The sequence below is a fragment of the Anneissia japonica genome, unplaced genomic scaffold, assembly GCF_011630105.1.
Source record: "Anneissia japonica isolate Jap-2015-1 unplaced genomic scaffold, ASM1163010v1 scaffold352_len1594369_cov220, whole genome shotgun sequence".
NCBI classification, from domain to species: domain Eukaryota; kingdom Metazoa; phylum Echinodermata; class Crinoidea; order Comatulida; family Comatulidae; genus Anneissia; species Anneissia japonica.
In genome coordinates, this window is record NW_022751928.1 from 117,122 (window position 1) to 129,204 (window position 12,083).

General features: G+C 36.6%; 2 protein-coding genes across 8 annotated transcripts in view; one reads left to right on the forward strand and one right to left on the reverse strand.

Annotated features, from left to right (window-relative positions):
- Positions 1 to 5,754, reverse strand: part of LOC117121928 (bicaudal D-related protein homolog) — a 29,737-nt gene extending 23,983 nt beyond the window's left edge. For 3 of the 5 annotated variants that reach the window (XM_033267337.1, XM_033267336.1, XM_033267333.1), the window contains exons 1-2: positions 5,679 to 5,754; positions 1,363 to 1,791 (exon numbers count right to left, since the gene is read on the reverse strand). In XM_033267337.1, coding sequence (XP_033123228.1) covers positions 1,363 to 1,650 — 288 coding nt within the window. In that variant the 5' untranslated portion in view covers positions 1,651 to 1,791; positions 5,679 to 5,754. Of the gene's footprint in view, positions 1 to 1,362; positions 1,792 to 1,896; positions 2,013 to 5,453; positions 5,559 to 5,678 lie in introns of those variants that run through there. The other 2 variants (XM_033267335.1, XM_033267334.1) reach the window with 2 other exon arrangements.
- A 2,310-nt stretch (positions 5,755 to 8,064) lies between these two features.
- LOC117121979 (phosphatidylinositol 4,5-bisphosphate 5-phosphatase A-like) overlaps positions 8,065 to 12,083 on the forward strand; it is an 11,556-nt gene continuing 7,537 nt past the window's right edge. Inside the window, exon 1 of one of the 3 annotated variants that reach the window (XM_033267429.1) lies at positions 8,065 to 8,159. The gene's annotated coding sequence lies outside the window, so the exon portion shown is untranslated. Of the gene's footprint in view, positions 8,256 to 8,361; positions 8,469 to 12,083 lie in introns of those variants that run through there. The other 2 variants (XM_033267430.1, XM_033267431.1) reach the window with 2 other exon arrangements.

Below are 12,083 nucleotides of genomic sequence, written 5' to 3' on the forward strand. Positions count from 1 at the left end.
AATGAGCCTTGTTAAATTTAACAGATTTTGAGCTTGTTTTCATTTAAGTACTTACAGTAATCTGTACTGTTACTTAATTTTGTTGTTCCAAAGACTACACAATAAAATGAAAAGTGTCATGAAACCATTTTTCATTGTGAATGAATTTGAATTGTGGCTTCTTTAGTTTAATTATAATTTGTTCATTGAAAATGGTTCTATGATGGACCGAAAACATTGAAAAATATTGTATTTTTCACACTTACTGAAATTAATAGCTAATATTAATAATTACAGTAATAAGTTTACAGTATTACTATAATTTTTTTCATATTGCAAGTAGGTCAAATATAACAGACTGCATATAACCCTTGTAAAACATATGCTCTTTAATAATGATATAAATATGAATAACCTCTAGAAATTTTTAACATCGATTTTTCTTTACTGCACATACTGAGACAATAAATTATAACTTCATAAAATTCTTTCATGAGAATCAGTGAATAAAAAAAAATGACAATTCAAAATTTGAATGACGAAAATACTGTATATAAATATTAATATACCATATTTTATTTTATATACTGTAGGCCTAGAGTACTACAGTATTCCTATACAGTATTAGCAGCTGTAGAATCAATTACACATGACAATTACTATAGAAGGGTTTGGTCAAAGTTGACGCATCATAGTTTCTTTGGATGACGAAATTGTTCATATGCAGTATTATTGATCTGTGTATTCTACCTGCATCTAGAATGAACTTGCTAAATTGCTACAATTCTATTCCACTATCATAATTAGATACAAATCCGTTTCCAAGGACGTAAACCTAATTATGTAAACAACAACAAATACCGTATTGGTTATATTTATGAACAGTTTACGGAAGTTCATGGAGATAATTTTTTATCACGTTTCACATGCCACATCACATATTTCAGACAAAATTAGTAAAATTAATGGAATATTATCACTAGATTTCAAACTAAATACCTTTTCTTAAATTGTGAAATCATCATTGGTTAGCACAAAAATATAAATTAAAAATTTCAAAATGATTTGCCAAATAATTAATCACTGTATACACAAATTAGCTACACAGGGTGACTACTATATTTGTTATTAATTACATCAAACATGAAAGCACCATTTGTATTATTGTATATGATTTTTTTCGGGAATAGATGTGCACTTTGTGGTTAGAGTATTTTCCTTAAAATCTCAGGGTCTTTGGCTCAAATCCAATACAACACCATGACTGTTCATCACAGACTTAAAATTCCATTCATTAAAGTGCCTACTTTATTTTATTTAATTTACAAACCAAAAATGTAGGCCTATCTATTTGAATTACAAATGTTCAATTGTTCAACTTACCTCTTTCACCTGTTGAATTTCTTGAGCAAAATCTTCTTGCTTTTGCAACAATAGGTTATTTTCTTCCAAAAGTGCTTTACCTAGTTCAGCCGCCAATACCAAGTCCCGTTCCTTCTGAGCCAACTGACTGTAGACATCTTCCAACTCTTCCTCATGCTTCCTTGTACTGTCTATGGAGCAATCCTGCAGGATGTCAGAGTCTAAAATGTCTTCCCTTTCTTCATTGTTATCCATTTGGAAGAAATAGTTGTTTTTACAATAAGGTATTGGAGCAGAACCATGCAGCATTGCAGGGATAATTGAAGATGCTCAAGAGAGAAAAACACCAAAAAATATTTTCAACTGATCAAAACATAACTTGTATCGCAGTTTAGTAAAGATGTTACTGCATACCAAAGTAATCACACACGTAGAACTAATATCAAAACCCTGCAAAAAAAAGCATTAAAATACATAAATTAATAAATCATATTAATTAAGGAATTAATGCAATTTGTGGTACATCAAAAAATTCAAACTACAGCCAATTACTACCTTTAATCTTCTATATTATAATCAACTCTACAGGCATCTGGTTACCTATTGTGATAAGCACTATATTATTAACTGATTCAGAGTATTGCGTGCAAGTGAATGCAGATGAATCAGCTTCAGTGACTGGTCATTAAATACACACTTAAGTGGGTGGGAGGTGACGAACATCCAATCAAATCTTGCGTACAATATTCAGGTCAATGTTATGTACATCAGCATTAATTCAAGACAAGTTTTCAAGGTAGAAATGTTTTAAATGTTAATTCACTGAACAAAAAATATCCATTCTATTTTTTGTAACAGTAAACACTGAAAAGAACATGTCAATAAAACTAAGTTTTGATTCAGGTCAATGCTACTGTATGTACATATCTCTTAGCATAATCAGAGTGAATCTTTAACCCAAAACAACAGAAATGATTCACTTTGTTAAACAGTAAACATTGAACCAATTAAATGCCATAGTGTGGAGATTGACTGTTGATGAGGTACTAATTGGTCACTGAATACCCCAAGATATTTACCTAGGGGATGACCTGAACAATAAAAATGGACATACTGTACCTGTAGTACTGATAAGGGGTCATGGTTTGTTTATTTATCATGTTTACTTTTATCCTATATCTAGGCATGGAGGTGAACCTCCATGATCTAGGGTATATAGCTAATGATTAATACAATTAAAACTATGTAAATGTATGCTAAAGTTCTCTTGCCAAACTACCAAATTACTGTAGTTTACATTTATATTGTTAATAAAACTAAAAAAATAGATGTATAAATTACATAATTTTAAATTAACATAAAGAATAAAATTAATGAGAGAATTACTGGTACTCTATATTGGAGTTGTGTTATTTTATTGAACTGCCTTAGACTTGTTACGCTAACACACCGCACATAATTTGTAGTCATACTGAATAATTTTATTAGACAAAACATGTGCTACATAAAGTAAGACTGCCAACAGTGTCCATGAATCCTGAGCCCATTTGTTTTTATCAGAATCTTATCACAGAAATTGATAAACTATGAAAGTGATGACAATATGATTGGAGTAATCAAGAAGAATGTTTTGGTAGGTGGGGAATAAGGGTAGTATTCATAATGCAAGGGGAGATGGGATAACAATCACAAAGCATGTAGGACAGGCAGCAGGGGCGGCAGAAAAAGTATGGCAGGTACAGCGGCCGCCGTACTAATATGACAATAACAAAATTAAGAACTTGAGTGCTATTTCTGAGCATCTAGATGTGTAAATTTTACAAAATTTTCTAGTTATTGGAGACTCTCAATCCGTACCAATCAATAAATGCTTCTGCCGCCCCTGGGGAGGGTGACACTCATATCCACAGTAGCTGATAGATTCAAGCATTTGGAAGCTTTGACCCGGACCCCTACCAAGCAACCTCCTATATATCCATCCATTTTGGTTATGATCCTTTTGGCTAATGATTTATGTCAAATTATATTTTGCCCTCCCTGCCAACACTTCATATGTCCCTGTCTTCTCCCATCCCCACACCAATAATTTCAACAATCCTGGTGCCGCCACTGGTTTATCAACCAAAGAGTATAGAATAGAATGGCAAGAGGACAAAGTATCCTGATTTTGCATGTGCGCAACACCGAAATGAAATGAAAAGAACAACTTTTATGTACATATCTTTTCTTTTCAAAATGCCCTCCAAGTCCCCCCCCCCACCCCCGTCGGACATAGCTCATCGGGCAGTCAGACCATAAAAAAATATATAAATAGGCCTACACCACACAAGTCTGTCACAGTCTGAGAGTGCCATTTCCAGCCATCCAGGGGTTGCTTTCTTAAAAAATCTCATTTGGAAAGGGGAAACCCTCTCGCAACCTGCTCGGGCATACGATCTCAAGTCCCGTCGGACAGCTTAGCCCCCCCCCCCCAATTTTAAAGCCGCCACTGCCTGTACCATCCTTTTACTCTGGACCCATCAGCTTTCATTATCTCCTAAAATAAGAATTGTTGAATGAGTCCTGAATGAATAATCCCTTAGTACAAGTGGCTAAACTGGAATGTGCAGGCAAGTTCGCCACCACAGCAACACAGGACTCAAAGCAGTGGCGTGTCTAGGGGGAGCGCTCTTCCCCCCCTCCAAAAAAAAATTATTCACGGTAGTAAGTAATCACCTAAAATCACCTTATTTTGCGAATTAGCGCGCCCCTCAACTGATCAAGCCCCACTTCACCTTCACGCCCCTCCACCTTCAGCACCCCCATTCAAGACTTCTTAGATACGCCACTGACACAAAGAAGAAAATGAAGAACCTCCAAAAAAGTTCAAATGTCAAAAAGTAAATGTATGATGAATGAAAAACAGGAGCGGATTCAGGATTGGTGGCAGGGGGTGCGTGCAAAAATTTAAGGAAATAGTACATGTAGATGGCCAGAAATGACACTTTTATATAGTAAAATTCATCATCACATCACCTTTATATAATCAAAGTATCAGAGATTTTCAGCAAACACAGAGATCTAATTAGTGTGTGTAATGTACACAAAAAAACTTAAAAACATTCTCTTTGATGTATTTAGTTTACTTACAAAGCCGCGAGTCCACAAACACCTCAGGCCACCATGGTTGGGGCCGAGGTGATAAAATATGAGGAAATAGTACCTCAAGATGGCCGGAAATGACACTTTTAAGTAGTAGAATTCATCATCATCACATCACCATTATAATATAGTCAAAATAAAGCGCCAACAAATTCTCATCCATAGATATCTAATAAGAATTTGTGCGATGTACGTTACCATAGAAAATAAAACTTTAAAACATTGTTTTTAATGTATTTACTTTACAGTACTTACTTCAAAACCGTGAGTCCACACGTCTCTCAGCTCCACCACAGTTGGGGCCGAGGTGGTAAAATTTGGGGAAATTGTACCTCTAGATTGGCGGATATGACACTCTTATATAGTAAAATTCACCATCATCAATCTAATTAATCACTGTGATGTACCATAGAAAATACTACTTAATGTGCCGAAACCCACTCTTATCTTTGCACGCTTTTTCTCATACTTCTCAAATTATAATAAAGGCATGTGCACTCGATTAGAGTATTATAGGAAATTCAGATGTTTGTGGGTAGAGATACAGTACAGGTATCTTGCTATAAAATAAGATGTACTCTGGCTGTACAGCGCGCTTTCATTAAAAACTGGGTCATTTATGCATTTATGTCAACAATTTACAGGCATCTTCTTGACTCAGTGGGGGGGGGAACCAACCCTTCCCCCATAAAAAATGTGTGAGGGGACATTTACAGGGGTGGCGCCAGCGGGGAGAGCTGCAAATTGCACTCTCATGTACCTTAAAAATCTTACCAATGATTCATATAAACAATATAATACAACAATTTTTTTCTTAATACAACTCTGCACTCCCCCACCCCACCCACATCCCCAGAAGAACAATGAAAATTGAGTTGCTATAAACATGGACATGGCAATGACAGAGAAGACCACAACAGTGTTTAGTAGGCCTATCTTTTAGTGTGTGTACCTCAACCTCAACTACTTACAAACAGTGCAGTACTACTCGTCCACTTCCCTCCGGTCATAACAATTTTAGAGAAGACAAACAACTGCCTACACCTCCATCATGATTCCAAGCAAGAAAGGCATCACTGTCGCAACTTACCTTTGTCAAGAAGTATAAACCAAATCAAACAGTAGTAGTAAAATACCTAGTAGTACAATACCTTAATTTACCATAATTACTGAACGAAATACAAAATTAAACCCACCTAACCACCATAGCATACTGTACTCTAACTAAATAGCGATGACAAAACAGTCCTTTTCAATACTACAGGCTGTTTGCTGTCTCTTATACACATCTAGATGTGTATAAGAGACAGGTACAGCGGCCGCCGTACTAATATGACAATAACAAAATTAAGAACTTGAGTGCTATTTCTGAGCATCTAGATGTGTAAATTTTACAAAATTTTCTAGTTATTGGAGACTCTCAATCCGTACCAATCAATAAATGCTTCTGCCGCCCCTGGGGAGGGTGACACTCATATCCACAGTAGCTGATAGATTCAAGCATTTGGAAGCTTTGACCCGGACCCCTACCAAGCAACCTCCTATATATCCATCCATTTTGACATCAGACCCCCCCCCCGTTGGGAAAATCCGATCGCCACCCCTGGGGCAGATCCAGAGATGTTTAAAGAAACGGGTGAGGGGGAGATCGAGAGACAACACTACCCTGGGGCATTCCCCCGGGAAATTTTTGTTAGATGTCATTTTTGGGGCGATCAATAATTTTTTTTTTTTTTTTTTTTTTTTGACTTTCCAAAAAGGCAACCTCCTAAATCCGCTCCGCCCGTCCCTGGAGCAAGAACATCATGACTGATCTGGAGATGGGGGTCAGAGGGTCCTGACCCTCCCCCTCCCATGGGCCAAAAAAAAAAAAACAAATTTAGACCTACCTTTTCAGGACCCGTGAGCTGAAATGTTTTTGTTAGGAAAATTACATTGGGAAAATTAGAACCCACCAACTAAAAATCAAAATTTTCCAGAAGGAGGACCTCCGACCCCTTTCTTTTTGGGGTTCATCGATTCATCATGAAAGAAAGAATAAGTAGGCCTATGTAACTACTATTTTTTTTTTACACACATATAACAGGCCTATTTACTGTAAATAAAAATGGAAAAAAAAAAATTACCTGACCTCTCATTAGGAGGGGAAAACCTTGAATTTTGAAGAACTTAAAAGTGATTAAAAGACACTTCAGGAGCCGGGAAAGCTCATTTCCTGCTATCTAGGAATCAAACTTTTCCCGGGATCACCTTTCTCTTTGGGGTACGTACATTGATTCATTAAATTGTTTCCGAGAGGAGGAAACTTGCTTATGTCAACTGTCATTAAAACACACCTCAGAAATCTAAAAAGCTCATTTCCCACCATCTAGGAATCAACATTTTATCGACCTCTTCCCCACCCCCCCACCTTCTCTTTGGGGTTCATATCAATTCATGAAAAAAAAAGAATAGGGCCTACGTATGCAACTACTCAATTTTTTTGCTACTATGAAGAACTTAAAAGTCATTAAAAGACACTTCAGAAGTCGGGAAAGCTCATTTCCTGCAATCTAGGAATAAACATTTTCACGGGGGTCGGATCATCTTTTTTGTGTGGGGGGGGGGTGGGGTGGTTGTTAGGAACATTTTGAACACCTCCTAAAATTTGAACCCAAATCCTCCCCTGCATTCCGATAAAACTGAAACTAATTATTATGTTCGGCATATGCAGTCTCAACTATCAATCAATAGTCATGACATTTTGAGTGGTGAGGTGGGTCCCGGACATTTTTTTTAAATTTAAAAATAATGAAAAAATTCCACTTCGTTTCATTCAGCATTAACGAAACGTCAGTACCGTACTCGCGCGAATAAGCGCCCCGTTTGAATAAGCGCCCCTATCGAATAATCGAGAAAATGTCCTCAAGCTCCCCGTTTGAATAAGCGCCCCTTCTAATTTGAATAAACGCCCCCTCAATAACCCAATCAATCCTGGGACTGTGGATGTTGGCATGATTTGAGGTGTGGAGTGGAATCACATTCTCCTTTAGTCAATATCAAAGTCAGGATATTTATCTTTGACAGAATGATGAGAGCTCCCTGGACAGTATATTTCCAAATTTGATCTTCTTTCATTTGTCTATAGCCTAGTCCCACTACTCTTTTTCCGACAATTTGCACCTTTAACACATTCTCATCTAAGTTGTCAAGAAAACCGGCAATGATCATGCTGTCCTGCTATTCTGCTGTTATGTAATACTGTACTCACAACATTCTTGTCATGACAAGCCATGCTCTCTGGACGATTAACTTTTCCGCCGCAGCATCATTCGTAATTTGCGGTTTCCTGATGTCCTTATTTAATCGTTTTTCATTGAAAATGTGCCTCTTGGATTTAATAAGTTCTCATAAGAACCAATCGATTTTCATATATTTCCATAAGCGCCCCCTCAATTTTCACTCTGTTTTTATAAGCGCCCCGTTCGAATAAGCGCCCCTCAAAAGTGCAAAATATTTTAAGCGCCCGGGCGCTTATTCGCGCGAGTACGGTACTGTAATCATACATTCGGGTCCAATAACGGACGACGCATGCGTAAACCACACTTTCTCAATTAAACAGTAGAGCACAGCGCAAAAGATCAGGAGGCAACAACCAAGAGAAGACAGATTATCAACACTCGAGGCTAGCTGGATAGGTGAGTTGCATCGTACTCGTTCATTAAAACACTGTTTTAGCAAAGCTCTAATTGTAGTCATTTCTCCAGAACACCTTGAATAAGTCGTTGATATAGGTAAGCATGCATATATTCGAACACTTTTATTTACATTGTTATGAACGCTTCGGCAGCTGGTACCTGGTGGTGAGGAGCAGTGACCGCAGGAGCTGCAAAATAGTGAATCAAACTGGCTAGCTCAGCTGTCAACAGGATACTGCAAAGGTACCGTTACCAACGTTGCTGGGACTTCTAATTCACCACGCCTTCTTGGGGCCTACCTTAGGCCTAGTAAGTAGAAACTGTTGAAAAGGATTACTGTTCATGCGAAAATACTTTTTAAGTGGAATGTCAGTACAGTACTTCAGTCTGTACCTGTAGTCCCTGTTGTATGTATTGATCTGTCTAGCCTAGGCTCGGCCTGGCCCGGCCCTAGGCACTTCCCGGATGGATGTGGCTGGGATACCCAGGGTGCCTTCCTAGCGTGTCAAGTGTTTAGTATTATAGTGAGGAGTTACTCTAGGGCCTAGATGTTAAATTTTATATATATGTTTCTTAGGTGTAATGTTTTTTTTTTGTGCACAGAATTACCAAGGGAGTGGGGCAAGTGATTAGGTAGCTTTTGATCGCACGACGTAGGTAGGACATAGAACGTTATGACGTCACTAAAAAAGTCTTCTGTGCATGCACAAACATTAAGTTCTCATCATTCTAGGATGCAGCTTGGCCAAATCTGCGTATGCAAAGAACATTGTACACCCGGTATGACTGTCACGCATGAGTGATTCTATTCTAGCATCACATCGTCAAACAAATCAAAAGCTCCCTAGTGATTGGGGTAGAGGAATTGAAATTAGTTACCCGTTGAAAAATTGGAAGCATGGATCCCCATTCTCCAACGCCTCAACAAATTTGCCTATCCAAAACAAGTTATTGTGAACTAAAAGAACAATTTTGGGCCACCATAAAATCTCTCCCCATGAACCAAGGGATTTTATACCATGACCCTGTCCGACACTCAAGCCTGGTTCTCACGAGAGCCCTAGTATCCGGATCAGGAGCTAACCGTTAGCACTAACCGTTAGCACCTGCGTGAGAACGCCAGATCAGTTAGCGCTAACCGTTAGCAGTATCCGGATACCGCTAATGGTTAGCAAGCGCTATCGGTTAGCAAGTTGAGCGCGTTTTTATCATCAACCAATCACACGTACGCGTTTACAATTTCCAGTTTCCTATTGGCCAGTGATTCGATCATCATATTTTTGGTATCCGGATCAGGATTTTCTCGTATGGACGCACAGCAGCTAACGGTTAGCAGGATCCGGATCCTGCTAAACTTGCTAACTGATAGCGCCTGCTAACTGTTAGCTGCCATGTGAGAACATAGCCTTTAAGTGGCACCTTGGTTCGGACCCCTCTGTTGGACTCAGACCACTGTTATCAATTTCTGGTGCCACGACTGGTTGGGGAATTTTTTTGTTTTAGTCTGCTTGCGGTCAACACTGGGTAGGTTGGACTTGGACTGTCCGAGAAGAGCTTAATGTTTGAATATTTTTTTAACGTGAAAGAAAAATTACATTTAAAATTAAAATTAAGTATGAGAGTGCCATGGATTTGTAAGTCCCTTTCTAAATTTTCAGCAGTATCTTAAACACAGTTTGGAATGAAATTACCCTGACATGTATTATTGATGTGTTCTCTTGTGTTTTTGGAATGTTGTCCACACCTTCATCCCCTGTATTCTTCCTCCTGATGCATAACATAACTGTTGTGACTTCAGCTTAGGCTGCACAATTTCAAAAGGTCTTTATTGATCATTTGCTGCTAATGGCAGATTATGCTGCTTAGATTAGATTACACATCACTGACAATATTATCAATGATTCAGTGGTTCTCAGCCTAGCTCCCTTTAAAAGTGTAAAAATATATTGTTGACACCCTTCCCAGTTTATTATCACACTTGGCTTATAGCCTTCAAAAGAGAAATGCTACCTAGTTCTCACAGATTTAGCTCAGAAATTACCTGTAGGTAATTTTGGATTTTGTTTTCATTACCAAAATCTTAATGTCTATAGTTTTTAAGCAACTGTGAGACTCCGGTAAAGAGCACAATATAAATGCTCAAATATTATTAATATTATTTATTATTAAGATGAGGTTTAGGTCATACATTACAAGAGAAAATTAGTATGTTAGGTTTTGAACTTTGGAACCCATATTATGTTGAGCTCTTGGGCCTAGGGTATGAACATAATTTAGCCAAGTAGATGTCTCATTATCTAAACAAAAGCTGCCAACAAAATACATACTGTAGAACACAGCCTAACTGCCATGTAACCATCTCCCTGTTGTGACCATCAAACATTTATGTAGCAGTTATAACAATTATAATTAATGTATTAGAAAGTGCATGTACATACACAATATTTTAAAATAGATTAATCAACAGAATAACATATGCTTTTGTTTTATTTGGCATGAAAATATTTACTGGTAGTCAAATTCAACTTAAGAGTAGGGGTGCGTGTAGTATGTGAGGACAAACTGTATAAAAATCCTTGAGGAGAGCAAGGAAGTATTAATATCTCCTCTATGAGAGGATATCAATAAATCCTCCATTAAGCAATTAATATCATTAAGCAATCATGAAATACATAGTTTACCAAATATAAGCAAACCCATTTATATAGCTGATCAACAACAAATTGACAAAATATAGAGAATTTTAGTTAATATTTTCAAGATGTTTTATTTTCAAGATGTTTTAATGTCAGTACAGAGAAATAAGTGTTTGGTGCACTACAATGTATAATCTACCTTTTTCATTCACAATTAACATAAATTATAACAAATATTATGGGCTTTTTATTATATGTTTGTAGTTATAACAAGTTCTTTTCATTTGTGTGTCATACTCTGAACTGCTCGTCTAAGTGGACAAATGCTACAGTTAGCTGCTCATTATTTAGGTATACTGTACCAGCTTATGTGTTTCCTATATTAACTGATTTCAATTATTAGACAGATTGTGTATTTCATTTATATGCATTGTTTGTGCTCATCACAATACAAACACCTTTTATAAACATGTTTCATACCATAATCTATTTTATTTCATTTATATTGCATAGTTTGTGCTCATCACAATACAAATACCTTTTATAAACATGTTTCATACCATAATCTATTTTATTTCATTTATATATGCACAGTTTGTGCTCATCACAATACAAACACCTTTTATAAACATGTTTCATACCATAATCTATTATATAAACAGAAGAATATACACTTGTTTTCTGAATATTATTGTTCTATAATTGGTTAGGTAAAGGAGTTGTTAGTGAGATGTACTGAGATGCAATTAAATGGAGGAAATATCACAAATGTAATCTTAATATCATGAGTCATTGAAGGTGTGATTACAGGACAGTACATACTGTATTCAATCAGGAACAGCTTCCTGATTAAATGAGCTATTTTAATTTCTGTCAAAAATATTAACAGCATAATTCTGTTTCATGAAAATTTAAATATGAGTTTAATATTGTAAATAAATAAATACATGTACAAGCAAACCTAACCAAATAACTCGTCCCAAATCCTGTTTCGGATATAATGGCCAAAGCAAGCCGGAGGGATGTCAAAATTTTGGAAATCTATTTTATTGCACTAATCTAACCTTGCTATGCTGTTATTTTTCCAGTTTTCAATGTTAAAACAACAATTTTTAACAATTTAGTGATGGTTTCTGTTGAAGAAATGACCGAAATTGTAAACTTTGAAGGCTGATTTCTCAAATATTTTTCTTTAAACAGCTGTATTACAGCTGTTAAGCTTGTTTAACTTCATAAGGAAATGATTCTTTTACCATTTTATAGCTCTCATTTTACTGTTTGGCCTTTT